General features: G+C 41.4%; 1 protein-coding gene across 4 annotated transcripts in view; it reads left to right on the top strand.

Moving 5' to 3' along the window:
• PECR (peroxisomal trans-2-enoyl-CoA reductase) overlaps positions 1–15,985 on the top strand; it is a 29,535-nt gene extending 13,550 nt beyond the window's left edge. Inside the window, exons 4-9 of one of the 4 annotated variants that reach the window (XM_014561068.2) lie at positions 118–199; positions 4,931–5,027; positions 6,298–6,408; positions 12,993–13,104; positions 14,710–14,796; positions 15,434–15,985. In XM_014561068.2, coding sequence (XP_014416554.1) covers positions 118–199; positions 4,931–5,027; positions 6,298–6,408; positions 12,993–13,104; positions 14,710–14,796; positions 15,434–15,519 — 575 coding nt within the window. In that variant the 3' untranslated portion in view covers positions 15,520–15,985. Of the gene's footprint in view, positions 1–117; positions 200–4,930; positions 5,028–6,297; positions 6,409–8,187; positions 8,493–12,992; positions 13,105–14,709; positions 14,797–15,433 lie in introns of those variants that run through there. The other 3 variants (XM_014561069.2, XM_006186819.3, XM_014561070.2) reach the window with 3 other exon arrangements.
• Positions 15,986–27,609: the final 11,624 nt, after the last annotated feature.

The following is a 27,609-nucleotide window of genomic DNA, read 5'->3' as shown; positions in this document are numbered from 1 at the left end:
TAAAAGGAAAATGAATTGAAATTTTTAAAATATCAGATAAGTAACATGCTGGCACAGGGGATCAGGGAAGGATTACGAGACTGCTTAATAGGATTGTCATTTGTCTGTATCTTGCAGTTTACAACTCTTGGATGAAAGGGCATGGAGGATCTATTGTCAATATCATTGTGCCTACTAAAAATGGATTTACGGGAGCTGCGTAAGCACTTTTCTGTTTTTCTTCCCGTATTTTAGAGTTTTGTCCTCTGAAGGGGTTAGTCAGGTAGGGAAAATTCCTTAAATCAAGATTATTAATCCCTTTAATGAGTTGTTATCTTAATACTTAGTGTTCTCTCTATTGAACTTCAAAATGTACTTCTAAAACATTAGCATTCATGTTAGAGTTACCAGATTCACCAGGAAAATAAAAACAAACAAACAGTGCACCCAGTTAAATAATTTTTTATTATAAGTATGTCCCAAATATTGCATGGGGCATACTTACGCTAAAAATTATTTGTTGTCTGTCTAGAAATTCAAATTTAACTCTATGTCCTGTATTCTGTCTAGCAACCCTAATTTAGATGTAATTCATCTTTTTTGTGAAAGCATGGAAATGAAATTAATCTATGTTAACTTAGATTTGAACACTGTGGATAGTGAATATACCTATTTAGTTTTAGATAGAACTGCTAATAAATTGTTACTCCGTAATGGAATTTGACTTATTTGACTCTTGTTCTGATTTTGATAAATTTTTATGTTGGAGACTGATTTTTTTTTTAAATAAAGGAAGTCAATGAACTCATTTAGCCTACTGGCTCAGTAGACTCTTGCATGATAGTCTAAAAGGCCATTCAAACAGAAAAGTTGAAAAACAACAATATACTAGGAAGCTACCTAGCAGTTAAAAAATTTGATTTTTGAAAAATGAGTTTTGCTGATTTCCTTAGTGCCTTTATAATTCCTGATTCCTTCCATTTTAAAAAATTTAAAATTAAAAAAAATTTTTCCAACAATTTCTGTGTTTATGAAGTGGACATATTTTAGTGTTATGAAAGCAATGCATGCTGGTTTAACTAAATAAATAACTAGATAGATACATAAAAAATAGTTAAAAGAACTGTATAAGGTAGAAAGTCAAGTCTTCTATACACTTCCACCCCAGAAATAACTAAGGAAGGTAGTGATTTTAATTCCTTTGTAATTATTAAACAGTCTTTAGGGTGATATTTTGGTACTGTGTTCCTATGCTGTTTGCCATCATGATTTTAGCAACCATTGTTGATCCTTACCCGAATCACTTATTACATTGCGGGTGTGCAAATGTTGATTTTTCTGATTTTGTAATTGCTTCTATATTTTTTAGCTGGTATTCTTATTAAGAGACTTCTACACCACAACCGTCATGTCTCTCTGCATGTTTGTTACTAACTTTTTTGGTATACTACTGTGGAATCATGGATTTCTTTTCAAATTCATTGTTTCAAATGCACACATTGTCTCAAATTTAGTAGAACTTTGTGCTGTTTCTGTGTTTTACTATTCCAAATAATTCTGTGGTGAACATTGTAGGTGTGTATTTCATGTCTGTGGAGGTACATCTTCAGGGTTCACCCTGGAAGTTGGATTGCTGGGTGAAGGTAAATGCATACCATTCAGCATTTCCAAGTTTCTTTCCACTTTGCACTTCCATCCGCGATGAATGAGAGGGCCTGTTCCCCACAGCCTTACCGAAGATATGTCTTGTCAATTTCCAGACAACTCTGATGGGAAAGAAATAGTATTCTCAGTGGAGAACCCCTCAGGGAGCGAGTAAATGTCTTTTCATTTGTTGAAGGCCCTTGACTATCTCTTGTGTGTATGTTTGAACTGTATTGCTGTTTTTGCACGTTTCTCTGGAGTTCTGATCATTTTCTGACATTTTCAGTGTCATCTAAGACCAGTCCGATTTCCCTGTGCAAGGAAGTTTAGACTGACCTGCTGAGTTTGGGGGTCATTATCAATAATTACAAGGGTGAGAGATGGACCAAAAAGCAGCTCATATCTCCATGGAGAGATGCTTCATAGGCCAAATGCCCATCAATGAGTGAATGAATAAACAGATTGTGGTAAATCTGTATAATGGACTAATAATCAGAAGTAGAAAGGAGTGAACTATTTATTCGTGCAACAATGTGAATAAATCTCAAAATAATTATTCTGAGTAATAGAAGCCAGATAGAAAAGGACATGTATGTATGATTTCATTTATATGTTTAAGTCATAGTAGTATTTAAAAAGTTTGTTCGTGCTAGATTCACTGAGATTGGACATCATTCTGCCTCTTATTCGTAAATTAATGGAGAAAAATGAAGCAGTGTGACAGCCTTCAAAGTAGTTTGTCTCTTACTTAGTCTGTTACTACAGACTGTAAGAAGTTTTAAACCACATCTGATACAGAAATAAGGCCTTAGTACTTCAAAACATTTTATCAGTGGAATAGATGTGAGACATTATTCAAATGGTAAAATGAAATCTCGCTGAACTCATAGTCCAGATAAATGCCCTTCCTTCTCTCTGGGCTTTTCCTTTAGAGGAAGAGGAGTGGGAACAACGCCTCATGTGACATAGGCACCAGCCTGCAGCTTGAACTGCCCGCCATCTGTTCTGTTTTAATGGGGGCCACTTTCCCTTTATGGAAAGGGAGTCTTTACAAACCCTGTGATCCATTCAGGCTTCTCATCCACCTGGACTTCCCAGGAATGCCAGCCGGGACCAGATCCTTCAGAACCAGGACTCCTGGATAAGCCATAAATCTCTCTGGATTCGGATTAATTCTACTTTTTCTTCATCACTGTCACAGATTTTTTTTTTTTTTAGCCTCAAAGACAAGCAGATTAGGATGTGCTGTTTCAAGATTCAGAGTGACTTTCATGTTCTGTATAATTTTCTGTGGTGCCAAGTGCTGCAGAGGAAGACCTCATCCTTCCTTCCATGACTGGAACGAACAGAGGTCTGGGGGTCTCAGGCATTCATACCTGTCCTTGCTGGTCTTGACTTCCACCAGCAGTTTCATTTCTGACCTCACACTCTTCTCTGCCAACTTCTTTAGTCGACCTTTGAGTGTGGAAACGTAGCCTGAAAATGCTACTATGTTTGCACTGAGTTTCTACTGAACATCCTTCTCTTCATCAGCTGACCTTGGGAGAACTGTGTAGGGGAGGAGAAGCAGTGTGCCCTCTGCCCTTCTGAGCTCTTAGCTGCAACCACTGTCATAAAAGGCAGATGAGCAAGAGAAAAACAAACAGAAGTTTATTGACAGAACTACCTCATGTACACATGGGAGATACCCAGGAAAATGAGTAAGTGCCTGATGTGGCTTAGAATTCAGGATTAAATCCTGTCCTAACAGGGAAAGGGGAGAAGGGACATAGGCTTCTCAAGGAGAGAGTAAACGATTTTTAGGGAAGGAGCATGGGCCCTTTGAAGAATGGATGGGAGGTGTGGTAGTTTGTGACAAAGTTTGGATGTGGTGTTGGCATCTAGCCTCCTCTCCTGTGACAACAGTAAATCTCCCAATTGATGGGACTCCCAGGGAGGGGGCTTATGACAATTGAATTCTTTTTGGTGGATCAGGGGAGTTCAGAGAAAGCCTCTCTCTGCCTTTGCTGGTTTTCAAGTGCCTGCAGCTGAAAATAATCAATGTACCAGAGCAACATATTCTGGCGTGGCATGTCCTGAACTCCTACAGTCATTATTTTGGGTGGCATATTCTGCTCCCTTTCAGCTGCCCCTTGCTTGCGTTCAAACGGGTCCAGATGCTCAAATTCAGAGAGTAATTTCTGTCTCTGGATCCTGCCCCCGGCCTCCTCAGTTCTGGTGGTTTTCTCTCTTGGGTAGCTGTTAGTTTCTGAACAGGTACCACTTTCTTCTTCAGGGGCTCCATGTAACTGCTGAGCCTCGTTCTGTGATGAGAGGCGACCTCATGTGGTGGCCCTGGTGGTCAGGGCTGAGTGCAAGGGCACGCGCGCCTCTGGGTCCTCCGCACAGAGGAGGATGAGGACTTGACTGTTCTGCCCCTGCCTCTTGCTCCCAGTGGCGTGGAGCAGTGTGTTCACCCTGGTCATCCTGCCCAGTGGGGTGTGGCTCCAGGATGGCCTCTTCTAGGACTGATGGCAACAGCGCCCGGGAACCTGTCCTGTGAATCCCCCCTAGGACTGTTGGATGCAGTAGCACACAAGTGGGGGCCACACTTGTTGGTGATGAGGTTGCTCAGGTAATCCTGGCAATTGGAACAATTGGCTTCTATCCGGAGTCCCACCAGGGCTGCCGCAGCCCACGCTGGGACTGACGTGGGCTTTCTTCAGGAGAACTGGGCTCTGAAGGTACTCTCCAGTGTGAGGAGTGGATGCACCCCCGGATCTCACACACTTGGTTCTGAGAACCTTGTAGTTAGAAACTCTAAGCCATGTTATGTCTCTACCTTCTGCCTCTTATGGATACAGACCTAAATATTTTGAACCTCTCCTCTGGAAATATATTAAAATTTATTTAAATTTTGGTACATCTAGAAATTCTGTTAGTATTATTTCTAGCCTGATGTATGAATTTCACATCCCTTATTATCTAAAATTGATTTCAAAAATAACCACACTTGTAACCCTCAAAATTACCAATCTGTTTGTTTTCTGCTATAATAAAAAATTCTTCAAAATATTCCTCTGATGCACATGGTGACTTGGGGGATCTTATTTGGGCCTTGACTTACGTGAGATTCATTCGACTGTCAGATCGCTGTGATTTGGCTTTCATGTTGAGCGACCTAGTTCTTTCTTACTGTTCAGACAGGGGCTCGTAACAGGCATGTTCTTGTGGGGCTCTGACAGATCGCTGGTGCACTGTCACTTTGGTTAATGAGAGAAATAGTCAACAGAAGCTGATGGTAATGTTTGTGTTTTGTCTTTTAAAGGCATAGTGGAGCTGCCAGAGAGGGTGTTTACAACCTCACCAAATCCTTAGCTCTGGAATGGGCCAGCAGTGGAGTAAGGATCAATTGTGTTGCTCCGGTAGGTAAATGTTCAACGTGAAAGCTGTTGACAAATTGTGCTCCTTTGATTCCATTTGTGTGGTTGATAGAGGTATTTATTAATGCACATGAATACTAGAAAAGACTGGCTTTTAAAAACAGATAAAATCACAAAGAAGTATTCTTTGATTTATAACCAGATTGTCAAGAAGGTTAAATTAAGCCAGTGATTCTCAATCCTGGCTGTATATTGTCTGTATAATGTTTAAAAAATCATGATGTATAAGCTTGACTCCAAACTGTAGGTTCTAGGCATTGGTATTTTTAAAAGCTGATTCACAGTGAATGAAATTCAATGCACAGAAGTTTGAGAACCACTACTTTAGAGAATGAATTTTTCTAGATTGTCTTGTTATTTCTTAGTGTATCATTAACCCTTTGTTAGGAGAGAGAGAAACTTAAAGTCAAAGTTCTAGGAAGGAATTCCCAGTTAAAGATTAACTGTAAGTTGAGGAGAAATTTCTCTGAGACATAATGTAAATGAGAGGGGAAAAAAGTCACAAGGTGTTCAACTTCAAAAACCATCATATTATGTGAAGTAAGATGTAGCTTAAGCTTCCTTGGGGATTATTTATTGGCTCTGTACTCCAAGAGAGACATTAAATGAAACAGCTCATGCGTCCTGCAAAACTCAGCTCAAATCCACTTCTCTTGTGATAATTCCTGGTCATTGCTAAGATAGGAATCATCCTTCTATCTGAAACCCTATAACATCTGTGGGTATTATCTATAGGTTTAAATAAAAGAATTCTTAAACAATTGAATTTTTAGTTTATTTATATTGGATCCAGATTTTTTATTTGTGATATCTCTTTAGGTGAAAAGCCATGAAAATACTGTTTTCTCTAAATCTTACTTAACTATAGTCCAGTTTTCCACTGTAAAGCAGAGAATCCTCAACTGAAGATAAAACAGCCTCCCTGAGCCCATTTTTCCAAGTCATTGCTTCTCTGACCTACTCATGTGATTGTGCTTTCAGATAGCAAGTCTTTTATGAAAACATCCAGGGCTTGGCTGGTTATTAAGGGAGAGGAGGTCACAAAATGAGCATTTAGATAATCCATTTGTAACAGTGGTTGAACTGTACTTCTAAGACCATATTGAGAAAAATTAACATTAGAAATGTTAACTTTTCTATTAAACTCAAATCACTTACTTACTGGTATTGGTTGACAGACTGTCTTGATGTCTTTACAATAAAATTTAATTTTATGTACTTTACTTTGTTCTTCTTTTATTTTTAAACATAGGGAATGATTTATTCCCAGACTGCTTTTGACCACTATGGTCCTTTGGCAAAAGACATGTTTGAAGGGTACTTTGAGAAAATCCCAGCTAAAAGACTTGGAGTTCCTGAGGAGGTAATGTATACTTCTCATGTTCACTCAAATTACTTTGTTTTGTACTGTGGAGATTTGTAACATTTTGGTGTACTTTTTGCGTAGTCTAGTTGACTAATAGAGATTTCTTTCATGCATCAAACTGTTTTCCCCTGTGCTTCCTGGTTCCTGGGAATGCTATTGCTGGTGGTGCTTTGAATGCTCACAGCAGTGTTTACTCAGGAGTGAATGCAGTGTGGATTAAGGACAGCATGTTTTTTACTGTTTCATTTCACTTTTCAGCTACTTTATTTTATCACAGCATTTGATGGTAAAGAGGACCCCAAGCAGGTCAGTCGATTATGACAAAATGAAGTTCCATACACAATTTCTGTAGATGGCCAGATTTAAGTATGTAAAAATCCATAGCTTTCTTAAATGCCAGCAATATCAGTCTTAAAATGTAATTTTTTTATGTTCATGTATAACTGAAAAATTGTGCTCTACACTGGAATTTGACACATTGTAAAATGATTATAAATCAATAAAAAATGTTAAAAAAATATAATTTTTTTAAAAAGATCTTATCCATAATAATAAAAACTAAAGCACCTGAGTAAACTTAGCTATAAATGAAAAGTAATTTATTACCAAAGAACAGAAAAAAGACCAGAATAGAGACATGTCATATTCCTCAGTAGAGAGTCAATTTTATTAAAATCAAGTTTCCCTGAATTAATTTATTAATGTAAATTAATAAATTTAATATATTTTTTGGAATTAACATATTGATTCTAAAGTTTATGTAAAAAATATTTATGCAGAAACAACCAAAAATGTTTTGAAAAAGAGTGAGTGATTTTGACCTTTCTGTTATTAAAATATACTGTAAAACTATACTTATTTACCATATCCTGTGCTGGTGCTGTAAGAGATTAAAATCAGTGGAACAGAATGGACTCTTGTATACACAGGGAACATATAGGATAAAAGTAGCGTTTCAAATCAGGACAGACCATTCAACCAAAAGTCTTGCAGCAATTGCCTGATCATTTAGAAATAAATTAGACCCCCTAGCTCACATCACATACAAAATAATTTTCAGATGTATTAAAATGCTAAATGTAAAAGCAAAGCCATAAAGCTCTTAGAGGAAAACATGTTCTATTCCTAGAACTTGCTTTCATCATCAGTTTGATGTACGTCTTTCCAGAAGTTGACAGTGCATGCACAAAAATATTTCTATTTATTGACTTTTTTAAAATAATGAGATTCTACTGTATGTTATTTTCTGAAACTTTCTGTGGATGTAACATAGTATATTTCATTAGCCCCTATTGTTGTACACTTAGATTCTAGTTATGTATTTTATACTGTAGTAGTTCTTCAGTGAACATTCTTGAATGTAGTCATGCACTCTTGTGTGAAGGGGTAACTTTCTAGAAACAGAACTCCCGAACTAAGACAGGCTTGCATATTAAATTTTAGAAGATACTGTTAAATCAAACATTTGATGAGCTATTTTAAATAAGGTGTTTGGACTTTTACATGGAAAACTGAGAGCAATTTTAAAGAATTTCAATCAAGGAAATGATCTGATTAAATTTTTGTTTTGGACAGAATACTTGTTGTGTTTACATGAGCTATATATTATACTGTATTAAAAATTGAAATTGAGAAATTTAAGAAATATTTATAAATTCATTTTAAAAAGGGTAATAAAGACATTATGTGTTATAGATAATATTTTTAATGAAAAATAGCTACATTTTAAAAGACAATAGCAAACAGTTTCCTTGCATTTATTTTACATTTTTACAGATCTCTTTAATGTATGGCTTAATAGAAAACAGCTGAACTCTCACTTCTGCTTCTGCATTCAACCTGTTGCAATATATTGTTTTGGGTAAAGCACATGAAGAAAATCTGCCTTCGTGCAGGTGTACAGTTGGAAAAGGAAGGAGCATTTTAACAGCCTTTTTGGAGAGTCATGGATATTCTTCTTACATTCAACAAATGGCAGTTTCTTAAAGATTAGTTGCCAAATGGAATCTGAAACCATGTTAATGAACTTTTTGTATTCTGTTACATTAAAATCCACTGGTCTCTGTTGGACTTTTACTGGATCTTTCACTCATAGGTGATTTTGTAACATCAGGTGTTCGTTAGTCTTTTGGAAAACTTTGGTTCACTGAATCAAAGACATCTTCTCACTGATGGCACACAATTCATTATACTATACCAAAAGATGACATTTGTTAATATCACCACTGATCTCTTCAGAAAAATCTTTAAATATTAGGAAACTGAAAGCTCAAGGTGATAAGTACAACTTTTCCAAAATTCTAGTTTTCATTTTAAAATTCAAATCTTATCATTGACAACAAATACTGTCAGTTGTCATCAACTGCTCGAAGTGGCAGTCACACTTTGTTCATTTTTGAAAAAAAAAAAAAGTCTGCCAAATACCCAAGTATGAATAACTGTAGTCTGTCAATCATTCCTGTAAGTTAAAAATGGTGCTTCATTAAAAATGTGACTAGGTCAGTTCTCACTCAAGCACACATTTTTTTCCTTGAGACAACTGTGCAGCAAAAGGGCTTAAGGTATAATTCCTACTTCATCACACAGGATATTAAAAAAATGGGTACCCAGTAGTTGAGATTAATATGATTAATACTTTTTACTGCTTCATCAAGGACACTCTAAAGTGAAACAGCCCCCCCCCCCAATCTGGTGAAGAATATTGGCTACTAGTATCATGATCACAGCTTCCCGTTTGTGTTCCTGCTGTGATTTGTGCCAAGGCTCCAGCTGGTTTTCCCACCATTGCTTTGGTGCCATGAGTACAAGTGTGTCAACACAGTGAAAAAGACAAAATAATGACTTAGTATGGTTACAGAAATAATTTTGACCTCACAAATCCCCTGAAAATGTCTGAAATGTGCCCAAGGTTTTGCCAACCATGCTGCGACTAATATAGGTAATACCTTCAAAAAGTTTGCTTGTGAAGGGGAGGGTATAGCTCAGTAGTAGAGCGTGTGCTTAGTATGCACAAAGGTTCAATTCCCAGTAACTCCATTAAATAATAAACAAACAAACAAACCAAATTACCTGACACCCCCCCCCCAAAAGAAGACCTGATGAAAAAGTGTGCTTGTAAAGGGAAGGAGGGATGATGATAGCCGTGGTGAGTTGCAAAATAAGGAGAGAGTTTCAGCCTCTGCCTGATAGCTCGTAGCATCCCTAGGCCATGGTTTCCAGGATATTCCGATTGCGCCAGCTAATCACCAGTATCCCTTTGGGGACAGAACTTTCACACCAGGCCACTGGTGAACTGCCTAGAGCTGCTTATTGGTGAGTTGCCTTCTTGTAAGTTAAAGTTCCTGGGATAGAGTCAGGAGGGTCAGAATGTAGCTGTACTTTTAAAAGGAACCACCCAGAACTCCCACAGTGTCCCTCAACATCTCTGGTGAAGAGAATGCAGCATTTGGCAGACCCTTCAAAGGCCTTGTGATATATTTTTTAGAAATTAAGAAACCAAGAGCCAAGGAGGTTCAGTAATTTGCCTGAGGCCATGCATAGGTCGTGATACTGGGATACAAACCCAAGTCTACTGATTTAAAATCTCTGTGATCTTTAATAAGCAGAGCTGAAAGTAAACAGATAACTGAGCTAAAAGTGGTTGTAACCCACATAGATAAAGCGGATACAAGTTGCTAGTCTCCAATAGTGTTTATTGATTGCTAGAACACCTGTTAATGACTTAGTACTTCAAGTTCATTCATCAAATGGATTCCGTTAAAATGAAAATTAAGAAGAATCTAAAGATATTATAATAGTGTCTAGTTAATTTGGTAATTATAAAAATTTTAGTAGTTCATTTTACCTCTGTGTTGAGCTCCAAAATTAACTCAGGCATCTTGAAGATTTGTGTCTTTTACCTAGCAGATAATTTCAGTTCAATTTAGTATTATTTCACGGTGTTGTCAAAAACGCTGTTATAGGAGCTGGGCAATGCAAAATTCCATTTTTGAGGGGGAAGAGATGAAAAAAGTTTCCTTTACTCTGTAAAAGTTTATTACATAGTTATTTTATGCTTAACACTGTCAAAGGACGGGGTCACCGCTCAATATTTGGAACAAAATTCAGCACAAAGCCTCATTTATTGCTGGTCAGGCACAGTCTGAGTAGACTACGGAGCTTTTTCTTTTTCTGGGGGGAAAGTGTGATTTCAAAGATTTGCAGACTTCCACAGGGCATGGTTATTTGAGTGAGAGGGTTGTTGCTTGGCTGATAGAAAGAGCTTATTGAAGTGGAGTGAGTCTTCTTGACTGGCTGACTTGGAAAATCAAGGCGCTCTCACTGACTGATTGGCTAAGAGAGAACATGTTCACAGGGCAAGTTGTCATCAATTGAATAAATACAGTAAAGCTAGTTCTGATCGCTACTTATTACCATGATTCATCTGCCTTTTCCCAGGGATGTGGGAACTCTTAAATTATTACTTCTATAACAGCTCTGTCCAGTAGAAATAATGGTCACATATGTAATTAAAACTTTCTAGTAGCCATATTAAGAAAGGTTTTTAAAAGAGGTGAAATTGGTTTTAATAATATATTTTATTTACCACAGTCTATTTAAAACATTATCATTTTAACATGTAATCATTATAAAACTTATTAATGAGATACTGTATATTCTTCTTTCCATATCAAGTCTTCAAAGTCTGGTGTGTGTTTTTACACTAATGTACCTGAGCAGGACCCTATTGTCATTGGTGACCATATAGTGTCTGTAACTGCTTAACTGTATAATGGTTTAAAGGGGTTTTCTCATGCTTTTGCTGACCAGGGTTAGGCTGGAGAGAAGTGGGCTTGGGTGGTTTGCCCAGCCCCTTCGTGGTGCTCAGTGCCCTGCTTTTGCCCCCGGTGCCCTCCTCTTGACCCCAACAGCTCAGAAACAGCAACTGGGTGTTAAATGCATCTTGTCCATGACTCACCTCAACCACGCATGTCTGCAGCTGTTTTTGGCCTCTTTTGGTTTCCTCAATATTCTGTTGTTTGAGGTGCAGGCCTCAGCCTACTTAAAAGGCTAAAAGCATTTATCAACCTAGTTTAGATTGCACAGGTTTTTCTCTAGAGCTCTTTTCCACGGACCCTCTTCCAATGCATCCTCTGTTCTAGGTACAAGAATAGTAAGAGTCCCAGAGCCTGAGGTGAACTTCACACCCAGCAGAGGGAAGCTTCGTCTGCAAAAACAGGCACAGCTTGTGATCTCTATGGAAACTAGCTCTGCCCTTTGAACTCTTGAACTTTATAAAACGCCCTGCCTTCTCTCCCCGGCAGGCTCACAGCTTTTAGAGGCATTAGCCCATTGTGACCGCCTTTGCCTGGCAAAGAAATAAAGCTGCCTTTTCTACTTCATCCAGAACTCTGTCCTTGAGTCTTAATTTGGTAAGCAGAGTACAGAGGCAGTGTTTCAGCAACACTAATGGTGCATCTCAATTTGGACTAGCCATATGGAAATATTTTGGTAGTGCCGCATTGCTAGTGGCTTCCATTTTAGACAGTGCAGTCCTGTACTAGCTGGGGACACAAGGATGGAGAGAAGGCTGTGCCCGCCCTCCAGGGTCTCAGAGTCTCGAAGAGGCGTAGCCGTGTAAAAAACCACACTATGGTGCTCTGTTCAGGACCAGGACTGGGGTCAGGCAAGCAGGGCATGAACACAACATTTAGGGACCCGCTCGCTCTCAGGGTTGCACAGGTGGAGGGTCTGCCCCTAGAGCAAGCACCACCTTAATAGTTGCACCCCGAGCATCTCCTTAGCCTCACCCTCAGCCCAGCCCTGCTTGGCAGCCTAACAAAGTGGCAGATCCTGGGGCCCCCACCCCCAGAGCTTACAATTCAGACAATCTTAAGTGGGGTCTGGCAATCTGGAGTTTATTCAGTAAGCATCCCTAGGGATTCTAACACAGGTGTCTCAGGTCACCCTTTTGAGAAACTCTGCCAGTGTCAGCAGTCTCATATGAGAGTCCCTTTACATCCAGTGAAGTCATCTCTCCCTTTCTCTTTGGTTTTGGGAGTAGATGTTGCTGAAGTCATCAGTTACCTACCTGAATTTTTAGGGGCTGCAGTGGGATTCTGAGTTTTCTGGTAGAAAACTCCTGTGCTCTGAGCTGCTGGGCTTTTGGTCTGAAAAGACCGTGGGCTGAATAAACTAGAATGCCAGTTTATTATTATGAAGACAAAATGACTGTTTCAGGGAGAAAACGAAAAGGCATGGTGATGTTGAGAACCATGAAAAGTGTGGAAGGAACTGAACTGTCTGAGATGGGAGAGAGCAAAGACTGGCTTTTGGCCTCCTCCCATCGTGTGGTTGGTTTGACACCATCTAAAGCTCTGCCTCTTGTGCCGTCTTCACCCTAGTCACGTACCTGATCTTAACGGTGCTCAGATAGAAAAAGGCAGCTGTCTGTGAACCGTCAGAGTGCAGTGCACACAGACTGGCATTTGAGGCTGGAGAAATCCTGTTACAGTCCTGAATGTGCAGCCGTGTTTACAGGATGATGGGAAGCAGCCCCAAACAAGGAGTATCTGATTTTTGGTGTGTGCTTCTGGTTCAAGATCTCCCCCTTGGTGTGCTTCCTGCTCTCTCCGGCAGCTTCTTTCATCACTGGACAGTTGGTGGACGTGGATGGCGGCCAATCTCTGTACACGCACTCATCGGAGATACCAGGTGAGCAGTCAAGAAACGAGGAGTCACTCACTTTATGCCTCTTCATATTCAGGTTTTCAGCATTTCTTTAGGTGCTTAAGAGATAAGGGATTTTTCCTGTAGAACATCAAAAATGTACAAGGCGGGGAGGATATATCTCAACTGGTAGAGCGCATGCTTGGTGTGCATGGGGTCCTGGGTTCAATCCTTAGTACCTCCTCTAAAAATAAATAAATAAATAAACTTAATTACCCCCCCACACACAAAATTAAAAACAAATGAACAGAAGAACAAATATATTTTAAAAAATGTACAAAATATTTATAGTCATATGATTTTTAAAGGCAATATTCCTAGTCACAGAAAAATATCTAAATATCTTTATTATAGCACAAAGCTTTACATATTAAAAAAGGTTGGTGTGCATAGGTTGGTGGAATTTTACCTTGAAAAATATCCTCCATATGGGTATATATGTACAAGGAAGAGCTAGAAAAGAGGTAAGAGGGGGACATACTTTTAAGATTTAATTTCTTTTTGTTCCTCCAATAAGTGGCTTGTATATGTGAGCAGAAGAACCAGACCTGTTAGGTGGGGAAGAGGGTATGGTGGTATTTTACACTATCTTTGGGTTATATAGTAAGTGAAGCCATATGAATTTGCTGTATTCACTCATTTTTGATGTACAAAATAGTACTTTTATGAGGCCCAACCAAATGTAGGTATAATATACAAATGTGTATGTCTAAAAAACCAATCCAGCATCCTAATTTCACAAATGACGGAACAAATCCATGGAAGTTAAAAGGCAAGAAGCTAATCACTCCCAAAATGTAGAAAAAGACATAAAATTCAAATGTATTTGAACGGTTGCTAAGGATAGTTGATTAAGTGGCTGCTAGTGATTTAAAATGTGGCTGATGTAACATGTGTGTGCTTGAATTTCATATCAGGACCTACTCTTTCATGTGCTAACAGTCTCATCAAGGCTTCAGACCTTTGCACTAATCACTGATTAGTTCCAAACTCTAATATTCCTAATTATTTTCCCCTCCTATAAATTTCTTTACTGGTAGTATCAGTGTGGTGATGTGCATAAGCTACTGTGGTTTTAAGGATCTCATTTGGAAACACAGAAATGCCTACATGGTTGTGCAATATTGTTTTCTGATAGTATTTCAAGTAGCAAGGGTGGAGGAGAATCTTTCCACTTCCTTCACCGGTACAGTCAGTATTTGTTTAAGTGAGGTGCATCGGTTTTCCTTCATAAAGGGGAAAAAGACTCTACATGCTGCTTCTCCCGGCCTCCAGTGAAATGATTTTCTTTTGAATTTTAACACTGTTTTGTTTTTGTTTTTGTTTTTTTAATGGAGGTACTGAGGATTGAACCCAGGACCTTGTGCATGCTAAGCGCATGCTCTATCACTGAGCTATACCTACTCCCCCGGTTAGGATGCTTTTAGCAACAACACACACTGACTTAAAGCCATGAAGGAATTTTTTCTCTTGAATAACTGAAAAGCAGGTGAGACCTGACTCGGCAGCTCAGTGATCTCAGTAAGGGCATTTTTTTTTCTTTGCTCTTGGTTTTTGCTGCTACAATGTTGGCTGTATCGTAATCTTAAGATGGACCCTCCTGGTTGCAGGATGGCTGCTGGCCACTCGTGAAGCTATGTGCTTCTTTGTTCACATCCAGCTGGACAGAGACAGAGGGTAGGGAACGGCTTTGTTTCAGCATTTCTAACCAAATTCTGAGATCCCCTTTGCTTGGGACTGGCTTATGCAAATGTCCATCCTTAACCGGTAACTCCAGCCAGGGGAATGGACTACACTTATGACTTAGATCAGTCAGCTATCTGAGTAGGGTCACTTCCCCAGAACCTCATGGATTTCTAAGTGGAAACTGAGGCTGTCGGAGAGAGGCAACGGGAGGCTGGGGAGGCAACTTTAAGTGTCTGGTACAAAGTCAGCATATTTTTTAGTACTGTTATTGGAAAGTAATATTGATTGAATGTGTACATTATGTCAGGCGGTGGCCATAGGGGTCACATTAACTCACAATTTTAACAGGTAGATGTTGCTATCCCCTTTAATAGGTGGGAAAACTGAGGCTCAGGAAAAGTAACTGCTTCAAACCCATAGAGGTAAATTCTGCAAAGCTAGTAAGTGGCAGAGGTGGGATTCAAATGGAAGATTTTCTCAAAATCTTTGCCATTGGTCCCAGTAATTTCTTTTTTTCTTGCTGAAAAAAGGGGCGAATGAGGAGAAATAAAAGGGTTGGTGGAAACTTAGAGGACTAATGAGGTTAATTGCTTTGCATCTGACCTGAGGCTCTCCACTTACTTAACAGATCATGACAACTGGCCTGAGGGAACAGGGGACCTTTCTGTTGTCAAAAGGCTGAAGGAATCTTTCAAGCATAAAGCCAAACTGTAAGCTGAGGAAACATGGAAGTGTCCTTTGTCCCCAAGTGCCTTAACATCTCAAGAATGCAATTCTGTACTTTACAGAAGCTTACAATTTTATGGAAAAATCACTTTCTGCTTTTTTTAATGTTATCAATTACGTCTATGCAAAAATTATTCCTGAAATAAATGCATTTTTAAGTCCCAACCAATGCCCTTTAGCCTGTGATTAAACAATTTTTTTAGAATGAAAATTAACATACTTTATGACTATACTTTTCACTTCTAAAAGAGGTCTTTGAAAAGTGAAATAATTTCAAATTAATGATAGAGGTATCACGATCTCCCAGAAGGTTTTAATATTTAATTGTAAAAGTAGGCAGTAAATCTAAATTGTAGGCATCATTATAATTTTTACAACAGAAATATGGAATAACTCATTTTTGGTGGCAAATACTTTTGGATCAATAAAGCTTCATGTAATTATTGATGTGTGATTTGTTTGTTCCTGGAGTCAAATTTGTATGAACCCTCTTAATTAAAAAGAAAAAGTCATAAGTAGTAGTATTTGCAATCTTGATATTTGTTTTGATTTCCTGTCCAGAGTATTCCCTTTTCTCCATGTATCTCCTTTTGTATGCAAAAAATTTTTTAAAATTAATGTTATGCAAATGTATTAGGGTTCAGTATTCTGCCTTCAGCTGATCCTTTCTGGCAGTCATCCTGATTTCTGAAATGCCATTTACAAGTTACATAGGTTCAGTTTTTCTCTTAATTAAACCTCTTTAAATTGCCTTATTCCCTCTTGAAGTGAAGTAGGTATTTCTTTGTCAGTGACACTCAGTTCAAAATATACGATTTCCTAAGCTCTGGGGTGGGGCCCCCAGAATCTGCTATTTTATCAGCTTCCTGAGCAAGTGGGGGATGAGGATGAGGCTAATGAGATGTCTGGGGTACAGCATGTCAGAAGGTGCTTGCTCTCAGGTTTGTACAAGTACAGAGTCAGCCCTGAGAGTGAGCCCGTGCTCACTTAAACGTTGTGCCCGTGCTGTTAATGTGGAAAGGTCAGAAATCTTCTCCTCCCAGACAACATTTTAACAGTGGCCTTCTAGAGGGGATACTATCATGCTCCTAAGAATTACAAGCCATGTTAGAGGGCAGCGTGGCCCCAGCACAGGGTGGTGGGGAAGATGGAAGAAGCAAGGGTTGCCTTTCAGTTACCTCGTGGTGATGACTGCGGACAACCTTTTATGTCTCCATGGGGTGATATTTGCTTATTTCTGTTCGACACATGGAGCCTGCCCTACAGAGCACTAAATTTAGCTCCAGCTCCTTATTAGATCTTGCTAGACCATCCTGGTACAGCTGATCGTTACCTGTGCTCTAGAATAATGTCTATCCTCCGTGTGTATTGCAATAGTATCTTGTCAATGATATTCTTCTGCTCCTAAACTTGGTAAATTTCACTTTAGACTGAATGTTCCTGAATAGGCTTCATCAGTCACTCAGCTCATAATCTAGAGCCCCTACTATGTGCTCAGCATTATGATAGGAGTTGAGAATTTAGGGGTGAAAAAAAATATACACAGAAATTTTAAATTCTCAAATATTCTAAGTGCTACAGAGGATAAGGTCATGGTGCTAAAGGCATCAAACAGGAAAAGAAAGACATCTAGAGAAAAACAAAAGCAGTACTGTAATTACTCATGTTAAAGAGTTTCTTGACAAGATGACCCTTGTGTATGTTACCTCCCACACGCACTGCTCTTCTTGTTTGTAGCTTTGTGTTAGTTCAGGTCCTCGGAGAAGGAGATGCCAAGATGGAATAGGACAGTGCATGAGACTTCTGGAGAGTGTGCTTATAGAGGATAAAGGGCAAGGAGCCCGAGAAGGCATCCATAGCCTTCAGACTGTGATGCAGTCCGATGCCTGTAACAGAGAGAGAAAGAGGCTTGGGCAGGAAGCACCTCGGATTGTAGCTGGGATTGCCAGAGGTGTGTGTTCACAGTCAACAGTGGGGCACAAGGGTACCAGGAGGCGCTCTGTGGATCATCTGGGCTCCACATGTGTTCCTCCCTGTCTTCACTGTTTAAAAGTAGCTCTGATTCCATCCGTTGGTGGTGGCGACTCCTCTTCTCACCGGCTGGTGCCTGGCCACAGAGGGTCCAAAGTGCCCTGGAGTCAGACAGGTTTGTAGTTCAGTGAGACCTTGGTGTGTCCCTTGGCAAGAGTTGCCCCTTTGGGGCAGCTCTCCAATGCTGCAGAGCCCAGAACTGCAGGTATAAATTCCCACAGTGGATCTTAGGGAGTGATGGTAAGTAGGGCCACTCCCTCTTCCACTCATTGGATCCCAACATCCCAAAGGCAATAGGGACATGCATCCTGAGAAATGGTGCTCTATCCTTTTAGAAGGTCAATGGCACTTCAGCTGTGCCTTGGTTGTTGTAGTCCTCTGGAGGGCTGGCTGCTTCTGGAAGTGTGGGTTGTGATACAATCAATGGTTCCATGACCAGGGATTCACTTTGATGGTTGGATGCTGGTGCAGGGAATTCCACGTGGATGGGTCTGGCTTTGTATGAGCCCCCAGGTAGCAGTGGTGTCTGAGTCCCTGCAAACAAGAGAGGCAGACTTTTACCTGGAATGGGGATCTGTCACTATGAGGAGTGGCACAGATACCACACGGTTACTGGAACAGGGAAAGTTTAAAGGATTATTAACTATAACAGGATTGGCTAGTAGGAAGTAAAGAGAGCTTTCAAGAATAAAGGAATAGCAGACATAAGGAGCAGCTGTTACTGGGGCTGATGTGAAGGAAAGAGCCCTCTCCCCGCCCCCCTCCACCCAAGGGCTGACCCCCAGACCTTGTTGGGAGGTGTGACTGTGGCTCCTTGGATGCTGGAGAAGTCACTAAGTGTCCGTGGTACTCTGATGGTGGAACGTGATAGCAATCTGCCCTCTGGAACTTGCCTGAAATCCGGCCTGTAGGGTGTTGGGGGAAACTGCACAGGAGGTGTCTCAGCAGGGGCCTCCACTACAAACCGACCTGCAGGAAGTGCCCAGGGAGCTGCCACTGGTCTCTATCCTGGTGCACGCCCGGCCGCCTGTTTGCTGCGGGGTGGCCGGTGGTGCAGGACTTAGGAAGCAAAACCCCTTTCCTCCTGCAGCGTCTCTCCATCACCCTCTACTGACAAAGCTGCAGCACTTGCTGGCAAAGGAAAATCTATTTAAAGATCTGGATCCATTGTCACTGAGCAAAGAAGCAATAAATGTATAACCCGCCCACCTGTCGACCCGCAGTCAAGCAGCTGTTGTTCTCCTTGGTCAGGGCTCAGCCTTGGTCTCTGTGTGGACAGACTGGACTTTGAGAAGCGGCACTAACTGCAGCGGCCTTGGTTAAGTGGGGTTCCATGCTGTTGGCCCGTTTGTCGCTTTCCTCCACTCACGAGCCCACTATGCCAATTCTGGAGTGGCCGGTGATGAAGTCCCAGCAACACTGACCGGCTGCGTCATCATGTCTCCTTGGTTTTGCTGTGCTTCTGCCATGATGGATGCTTTCTAGGGGACGTTAATGTGTGAGACAAAAAGAAACACTTTGTGCCCACTCCCCTGTGTTCACGCATGTGTCTCTAGCCCAGGCCCCCTGGTCTCCAGTCTTTCAGTCCTTTTCCTTCCAGGTTCTTGGCCAAAGGACCAGGCCTTGGACCACTGTTTGGAAATCTCTATACTCTCACCCCGGGCTACGTCTCTTTCCACTGTGGAGACCACTTGTACTGCCTGCAGATTTTCCCTCTGCACTGTCTTACAGGGCCACCCTGAGTGCGGCGGTCACTGAAGCTCTGACAACTGTGAAGGAGAGAGGGAGGGAACGAGGTTTGGGTAGGGAAAATCTGAGACAAACAGTCCAAGGAAGGGTTGCCCAGACCCATCAGCTTCCCAAGTCTTTGAGCCAGAGTCACCTATTAGTCTCCCAGGCATGGGCGTGAGTGAACAGGCTGGCTGAGCTCAGTCTGGGTGGGAGCAGCCCAAGGGCTAATGCACTGGTGAATCCAGCTGTGTGGCAGCTGGGGCTGTCAGTCAGTCAGCTCAGTTCCCCACAGCAGGAGATCTAAGCGTGCGTTTCCATGGCTGCCAAGTGACTATATTCTGTAACTGTACAAGTTACCACTGGCCCCACTCGTCTTTAACCTCACCAGGCACTTGGCTCAAAGAGGTGTCACCTTGTGGTTAATCATGGATCACCTACCTGTCTGAGCAGTGCCTTCCTGGGATTCCAAGACCTGACTGAAGCTTCAACTTGAGCTGTAATTTCCTCTCTTAGCATTCCATCTGCTCTCCTGTTTACAAGGATTTCACTTCACCCAAGTAGTTGTCCGTCGAAATATGACCAACTAGCAGAAAGATTTGAAGCCATATTCCAAAAGGTCTGTTAGATCAAAAGCTGGTGATTTATCCAGCTCTTGTTTTGAGACAGTTATCTACAGGAAAATTTCAATCTCTAGTTATCTACAGGGAGATTTTGAATCTTGTCTTGTGGACAGTGCTATTTATGATTTGTATGATTTGTGTGCTGACCAAGGCCCTCTCCTGGTTAGTGTCCGCTTTCCCCCAGCTGTGCCCACATGGAGTGCGAGGCACACAGGCACTCTGCCCTAGTGGGAGTCAGATTGTGGGGACCCTCCCCGTCCTGATGCTGTCAGCATCAGCACCGCGTTCCTATGCGTCTCCTCTGCCCTCCCCTCTAGTTCCATCTGCAGCCACCAAACTTGCTCTCCTTGAGTTTGTAGGTTCTCTAGTAGGAAACACCTTGAAAACTCTTCTGGTTGAGGCCACTTTGCTGAGGTTACTAACAGCCTTTCTACTTGCTGCTTCCTTGCGTCCTGTCCCCTTGCTTATTTTGCCTTTTTCTGTCCGTTCCTGCAGAGCTCTTAGTCTTAGAGACTTTCTCCTTCCACGAGTTACTAATTTTTAGAGTCTGAATGGAGTGCCAACTGCTTGGGCTTGAATCCCAGCTCCTAACACTTAACTTGCTTTTGGGACAGCTTTGAGACAGTTGAAGAATTTGAATGTGGATTGGGTATTAGTAAATAATGTCAAATGGTCATTTTGTTAGATGTGATAATGGCATGGCAGTTTTACATTTTGGAAAAAAATTCCCTTACTCAGTAGGAAAGAAATGTTGATATTTGAGATTTGCTTTAAAATACTCCAACTTAGAAAAAAAAAACAGTAGGGGGTGGGGAGCAGGTGAAATGACATTGGAAGCATGGTAATAATTGTGTAAGCAGAGTAACAGGTACCTTATACATTATATGGCTAATTCTTCTATTCTCTGCACCTCTGGATAAGTTTAGAAATCCCCCAAATAAAAAAAAATTTTAATTATCTCTGTAATTACTTGGATAGAGGGTAACATGGGGGAGAGTTGGTTGATTATGAATAAATGTTGTTTGGGGGAAATCGGAGAGAGTTTGCACTGGACCTCCAGTGGTTTATGGGAGTACTTTGGTGTGGCAGAAGAAGGAGAAGATGAGGTTCCAAATATAATATGTGTTTAATGGTACAAAGCTATTGCTATTGCCTCTTAAACTGAATTCTGACCTGCAGGCACTGGACGGAACCCATGTTCTCCAGGCCAGCCTCCCACACTGGCTTAGGCAGCATTACCAATTAGCTCTAGCACCAGCCAGTTGCAAGAAATGGACTGTAGCCCAAATACTCTAATAGCATCAATGCACCTGAGTGCATATGTTTGAGTGGGGAAATGATATCCAATTGGCAAATGTGGAAAAACTCAAACAAATCAACAAAGTAAAAACAATATTCCTTATTTCTCTTGCATATTTTGGACCATTAAGCTTCTGTCTTCATCTATCCTGACTGAATCTCAAATGTATTTAGAATTTGTAGTTCTAAGTACGACAACAGAATCACCTTTTTTCAAATGCTAATAATTATCAGGGACTTAAGTAGCAAGGACTTTTTTTTAAAAAAAAGTCGTTTCTATCAGGGATTTAGAGTAGATGTAAGTCAGAATTCCTTACCCTGTAATTTTAACCTTCTGAAGTAGAAGCTGTATACCAAAGCTTATTAAACTTTCTATTATTAAACTTGTTAAACAGAATATAGTTTTGGATCTATTCAGTGTCTACTTAACTATGATGCTTGATTTTAATTCATTTTTTTGAGGGGGGAAGATAATTCGGTTTATTTATTTATTTAGTGGAGGTACTGGGGATTGAACCCAGGACTTTGGGCATGCTAAGCATGCACTCTGCCACTGAGCTATGTACCCCCACCTCTAGGATACTGGATTTTAAATACAAATAGTTTTACCTGACTTGTTTTGTGTAATCTAAATTTACTCTGAGGACAGAGAAACAACATTTCAATCATATCTAGTTACTCAAAAGTGAAGCCTCCTACAGTAGAGGGTTAATTTTAATATAACAGGCTGCTCCCAGAGGTTTGGTTTTGTTTTTTTTTCAAATTCATTTTAAAAAGTGGAGGTGAAATTGACATAAAATCAACCATGTTTAAATGAAAGATTCAGTGGCATTTAGTATGTTCACAGTGCTGTGTAACCACCACCTCTGTCCAGTTCCAAAATATTCCCAAAGGGAAACTCCATGTTTATTAAGCAGTTGCTCCCCATATCCCCTCCCTGAAGCCCTGGAATGACCAGACAGGGTACTGTCTGTATGGATTTACCTATTCTGAGTATGTCTTGTAAATTGAATCGTATAATAGGTGACCTTGTGTGTCTGGCTTTTTTCACTTCCCGTAGTGTTTTTGAGGTTCATCCAAATTGTAGCATGTATTTTTGATCAATTTAATGGAGGTGGGATTGCCTCCGCCAGTGAGCAAAATTCTCTGAACCTTATTTCCAGCATGTTCCTTCCTAAGAGCAGAAGGCTTTTGTGATAATGCCCTGAAGACTTCATGTATTTTACCACAATAAAATGAAGGAAGAAAAATAAAGATCTGCCTATCTTAGTTTGAAGTAATCTGATAAAAAGAATTCTTGGCATTTCCAGAGGAAGGACATTCTGAGCCTGTGGAACATCCCACAGGGATGGCTTTAGGTCTAGGGGTTGTCAGGCCATGGATGCTATGACGTGCCACGCAGATTCTCCCTCAGGAAGAGAGGAGTTACTGGGTCAGCCACTGGAAGTGCTGTGGGCAGACGGCCCTCAGCTGTCAGCCCCCTGCCAGGACAACCTCAGCTGAAGAGAGCTCCCTTGTGCAAGTTTATGTTGCCTTCCCAAGTGGCCCTCATCCCAGGGCTGACTTTCATGGGGGATAGAAAGGGTTAGCCCTCTCACACTGACCCAGAACAGCTTAGCCACGAATCCCCATAGGACTGACTCCCATTTCTTCCCTTCCCTTCCATAGGAGTTAATTCTGTGGGTCCTCCCCACTAGACTTCCTGCAAGCTCACTCCCATGTCAGAGTCTGCTTCCCTGGACACCTAATGCTGGGTGCCAGATTTCTTGCATGGTCACAGGAGGTGTTCCAGTGGAGGAGTGAAGGCCTGCACCTCCTCTAAGCTGAGAAGCTTTGCTCTTTTGCTACTAGAGACTTGCTAATGGTTCTAGAGGTCTTCTGTCCAAGTTTAAAATTTTTTCCTCTCAAAGTCTTTAAAGTGAACTCTCTTCTGGGGATGGGGGTGATGGGGAGCAATTAAGGATTCTGCCTTTACTTGTTCAGTCTTACTTTCCTACAGAAATTATTCTCGCATCTGGCCAAGATGTACCTTTTGAGGGTTCTGTCACCTTTTCAAGGGCATCAGTGGTGCCGGGAATCATAAAGGGAATTTACTCCAATTTGGGGTTAAATTGTTATACCAGGTCTTCATCTTTATAACACATTTTCTAGACACATGAAACCATCCATGTTTAATATAAACTGGCCAAGGATGGGTCTCCCTTGGACTGAGGAGCCCTCGTGATCAGTCAGTGTTACAGGAAAAATTAATGTGGGGCGAGAGGAGGGCCGTGTCCCAGGTCTCGGTTGAGTCCCTGGCACGTGCCCTGCCGTGTGTGGGTCCTTGGCTTTGTGCAGGGAAGAATTCAAGGGCGAGCCACAATTGAGTAAAGGTAGATTTATTCGGAGAGATACATACTCCATAGCGTGTAGGCTGTTTCAGAAGGCAAGAGAAAGGCCGGGAGCTGTGGGGGTTGGGTGCTCAGGTTAAAGCAGAAGTAGATACGCACTCCATAGACAGAGTGCGGACCATCTCTGAAGATGAGGGAGCGAGAGGCCACGAGACGCAGTGTTGCTAGTTTTTATGGGCTCAGTAGCTTCATGTGCTAACAAGTGGGAGGATTATTAGGATTATTCCAACTACTTTTTGGGGAAGGGGCTGGGATTCCTAGGAATTGGGCCACTGCCCACTCTTTGACCTTTTATGGTTAGCCTTGAAGCTGTCATGGCGCCTGCGGGAGTGTCAGTTACCATGTTAACATATTACAATAGGCGTATAATGAAGCTCAAGTTCTACTGGAAGTCAAATCTCCTGCCATCTTTAGCCTCAAGGCCTCCTGAGAGTTGAATCTTCCACCATTTTGGTGTTAATTGCTGTGTCATTCCTTGAATGGCTGTGCCCTGCCCCCTTCCTTCCTGTCTCAAAAGTAGCCTATGGACAAAAAACAGGATACCTCATCTTAATGGGGTACAGGAAAGATGTGAGTGATCAGGAGGGTGGCTCCATGTAAAATCCCTACCCGAAGTGACAGAGGCCTTTCTAAACTGAAAATAGCTAAGACCCTTAGCTGGAGAGAAGACCCTTGGGAATTCAGCAAGGGAAGGGAGGCTGGAGCTTACAGACTTAAATAGCAGACTTCCCAGTCATAGGAAGGGACCCTGATAGCATTTGCTTAAAGGGCCCTCCACTTTGGTCAAGTGGAACTTTAAGCATCAGTTTGTTGAGAGTTTGACTTTCCCCATCTGCATACTGGCAGGTGGTGCTGTCCTGTGATGGAGGTGCTGACGACCACCTTCCTTCAGATACAACTCACTGCTAATGCTCTCTGGGTATCAGTCTCTCTCCCAGCTGCTTCCTCTTCTCTGTTCTGGCTTCTCCCCATTCCCTGCTCCTCACGCTCACACTCTGCCTCCATCACCACGCAGAACAATGCAATTCTTTTTTTCTCCCTCCTCTTATCACTTATCTGAGGGAATTGTTACACAGCCAAAATGGCCTATCCACACATTTCACCAAAGACTGTTCTTTCCCTTGGGAATTGCTCCCCGACCTTTGAACTTACGCCATCAAGCTGTTTCCAAGATAGATTTATTGAAGTAGATAAAAAACACAATAAATCAAGCAATAAATAATAAAGTTTAAAACAAACCAAAAAAGCTTCTGTTTAAATCATCTATTTAAATTACTTCTTTTATATATAAGAAATATATGTAATGGTCTATGCACTTTTCCGTGGTTTTCAGACTAATAAATCAAGTAGCAATACTTAATAAGATCAAACGAAAGACAATAATTAGTGCTGTTTAGGCCATCCTAACCAAGAGAAGGGAGGATTTACTGCTTAATTTCGCAGGGCCCCGACAAGTGTAGAGTTGAGCGTAGAGCCAGTTTAAATGTCCGATTTGAATATTGCAGTGGCCCTTTAAGATTGAAGCCTGCACGGGCGTTGTAGCTGCAGCCACTTTTCCTCTGTGGAGTGAAAGAAAGCTTTCTAACCTATTTCAGAGCCTTAGCCCCATCTCCTAAGAGATCTTCTATTTTGTAACTTCATACAGTTCATTTACAATGGATGCCCACGAGGTGGCAGCACAGAGAATTACAGGAGCGTTTCTATGTAATTTTATGGGGAGATTTACTTTGTCCTTCTACTTGTGCAGAACGTGCATGAAAAAGTTGCAGGGTTCTGGCCTGTTTATGTAACCCTGTGAGTGTTACGGAGGAAGAAATAATATAAATGAATGGAACACTGAAAACCCATTGGCATAAATTTGGTTGTCTATTAACACTCAGATTGATAGAAGCTGAGCTTAAGTGGGGGCAAAACTTTGGGAGCCTTTCATAGCAAATATGAATGGTGGTCATGTTTTCTCCATTATTATAGTTTTTGATTCATATCTTCTATTTTATAATTTTGAGTCATCTTGGGTATAGCAGGTGCTTAATAAATGTTTATTAAGGTGAATTTAATTGGATTAGGAACAAATGTGGCGTGACTGATGCATCCAGGTTTATGTTTAATGTTAGGTATAATATGGGAGACTTTGGAGAGTGTGGAATACTTGGGATTGTAGGGAGGGTGATTCTTCAGAGGTGGGGAACGTCTGATCATGTCTGAGGACGTGAGAACTGAGGCTATTCTGGGCATCTGAAAAGTGTTATAGGATAGTTGGCTATGACAGTAGGGTTAATAGAGGAATATAGTGAGATGTAGGAATACAGTTACAGTGGGAACATTGTTAGATGGAGCAGGGTGGTTAGCTACAGGAGTATGGTTAGTTAGGTACGGTAGGTAGTTAGCTATTAGCTGTGGGAATATAATTAGGTATGGCAGGATAGTTAGCTACGGGAATATAGATATGGCAGGATCATTAAATGTGGGAAAGTCGGGGGTGAGATAAGAAAGGGATGTTGCAGGAATCAAAGTGATGGGTAAATTGGGATACAGATGTACTTTACAGTTTCATACATTTTCAGCTTTTGCTATGGGTAGTGCTCTGAGGATTAATACTGCTTATTTTTCATCTTTGATCCCACAAGAGGTTGAGCACAGTGCCATGTGTATCAAGTTATCACAGTAAGTATTTGTTAAATTGAATAGTTTGCTGTGTAGGTGGTGGGGCAGATGCTGACTAAAGTATGTGGGCTTTACTGACAACAGTGATCAGAGCTAGCATTTACAGGGTGCCTCCTATTTTCCATGACACTGGACTAAAAGCTTTATCTGTATTATCTCACCTAATCCTGGCTGCAGCCACAGGGGGGGCGCTGTGATGCTAGCCAGAGCCCCTGCTCTTACCACCTTGTCAATGGTTCTCAGATGTGGTTTGTGTGTAGTTCACTGGGGCCGCCATAACAAATACCACACTCCTGGTGGCTTAAGCAACAGAAATGTATTTTCTCACAGTTCTGGGAGCTGGAAGTCTGAGATCAAGGTGTCAGCAGGGTTGATCTCTTTCTGAGGCCTCTCTCCTTGGCTCATCGATGGCCGTCTTCTCCCTTGGTCTTCACCTGCTCTTCTGTCCATGTCTGCATCCTAATCTCCTCTTCTTATAAAACCAGTCACGTTGGATTAATGCCCTTACTTAACCTTAATTACCTCTTTATAGGCCCTCTCTTCAAACAGCCATATTCTGAGGTACTAGAGGTTAAGGACTTCAACAGAGGAATTTTGGAAGGGACACTGTTCAGTCTGTAACAGTGTACTTCGAAATTCCCAAGCCTTGAGAGCAGGACCAGGACTAGGGTGAGGGAAGTGAGAGGACTAGGGCACAACATTTAAGGACTCAGTTGCTCTCAGGGTTGCACAGGTGGAGGGTCTGCCCCCAGAGCAAGCACCACCTTAACAGCTGCACCCCGAGCACCTCCTTAGCCTCACCCTCGTCCCAGCCCTGCTTGGCAGCCTGATAAAATGGCAAATTCTGGGCCCCCACCCCAGAGCTTACAATTCCAAGTAGGGCCTGGGAATCTGAAGTTTCAGTAAGCATCCCTAGGGATTCTAACACAGGTGTTTAAGGTCACCCTTTTGAGAAACTCTGCCTGTGCCAGGAGCCTCATGTGAGAGTCCCTTTATGTCCAGTGAAGTCATCTCTCCCTTTCTCTTTGGTTTTGGGATTAGATGTTGCTGAAGCCATCAGTTACCTACCTGAATTTTTAGGGGCTACAGTGGAATTCTGAAGTCCCTCTGGTAGAAAGCTCCTGTAGTCTGAGTTTCGGGCACCAGACATAACAGATCCATGGACTGGATATTCTTTGTGGAGTCCTTTCTGACCATTCCAGATGGCAGAATCTCCGTGGACACACACAACCGTGTTTGGAGCAGTGCATCATCAGCTACCGTTACTGAGTGTAGTAGACGTATGTTGGTTTTGCCTCGTGAGCATCCATTCCCTTTTTTGTGGCTCCATTTGATTTTCATTA

Source organism: Camelus ferus, chromosome 5 (genome assembly GCF_009834535.1).
Source record: "Camelus ferus isolate YT-003-E chromosome 5, BCGSAC_Cfer_1.0, whole genome shotgun sequence".
Taxonomy (NCBI): Eukaryota; Metazoa; Chordata; class Mammalia; order Artiodactyla; family Camelidae; genus Camelus; species Camelus ferus.
Note: the sequence above shows the minus strand (reverse complement) of the source record. Positions and strands in the feature narration are given on the sequence as shown.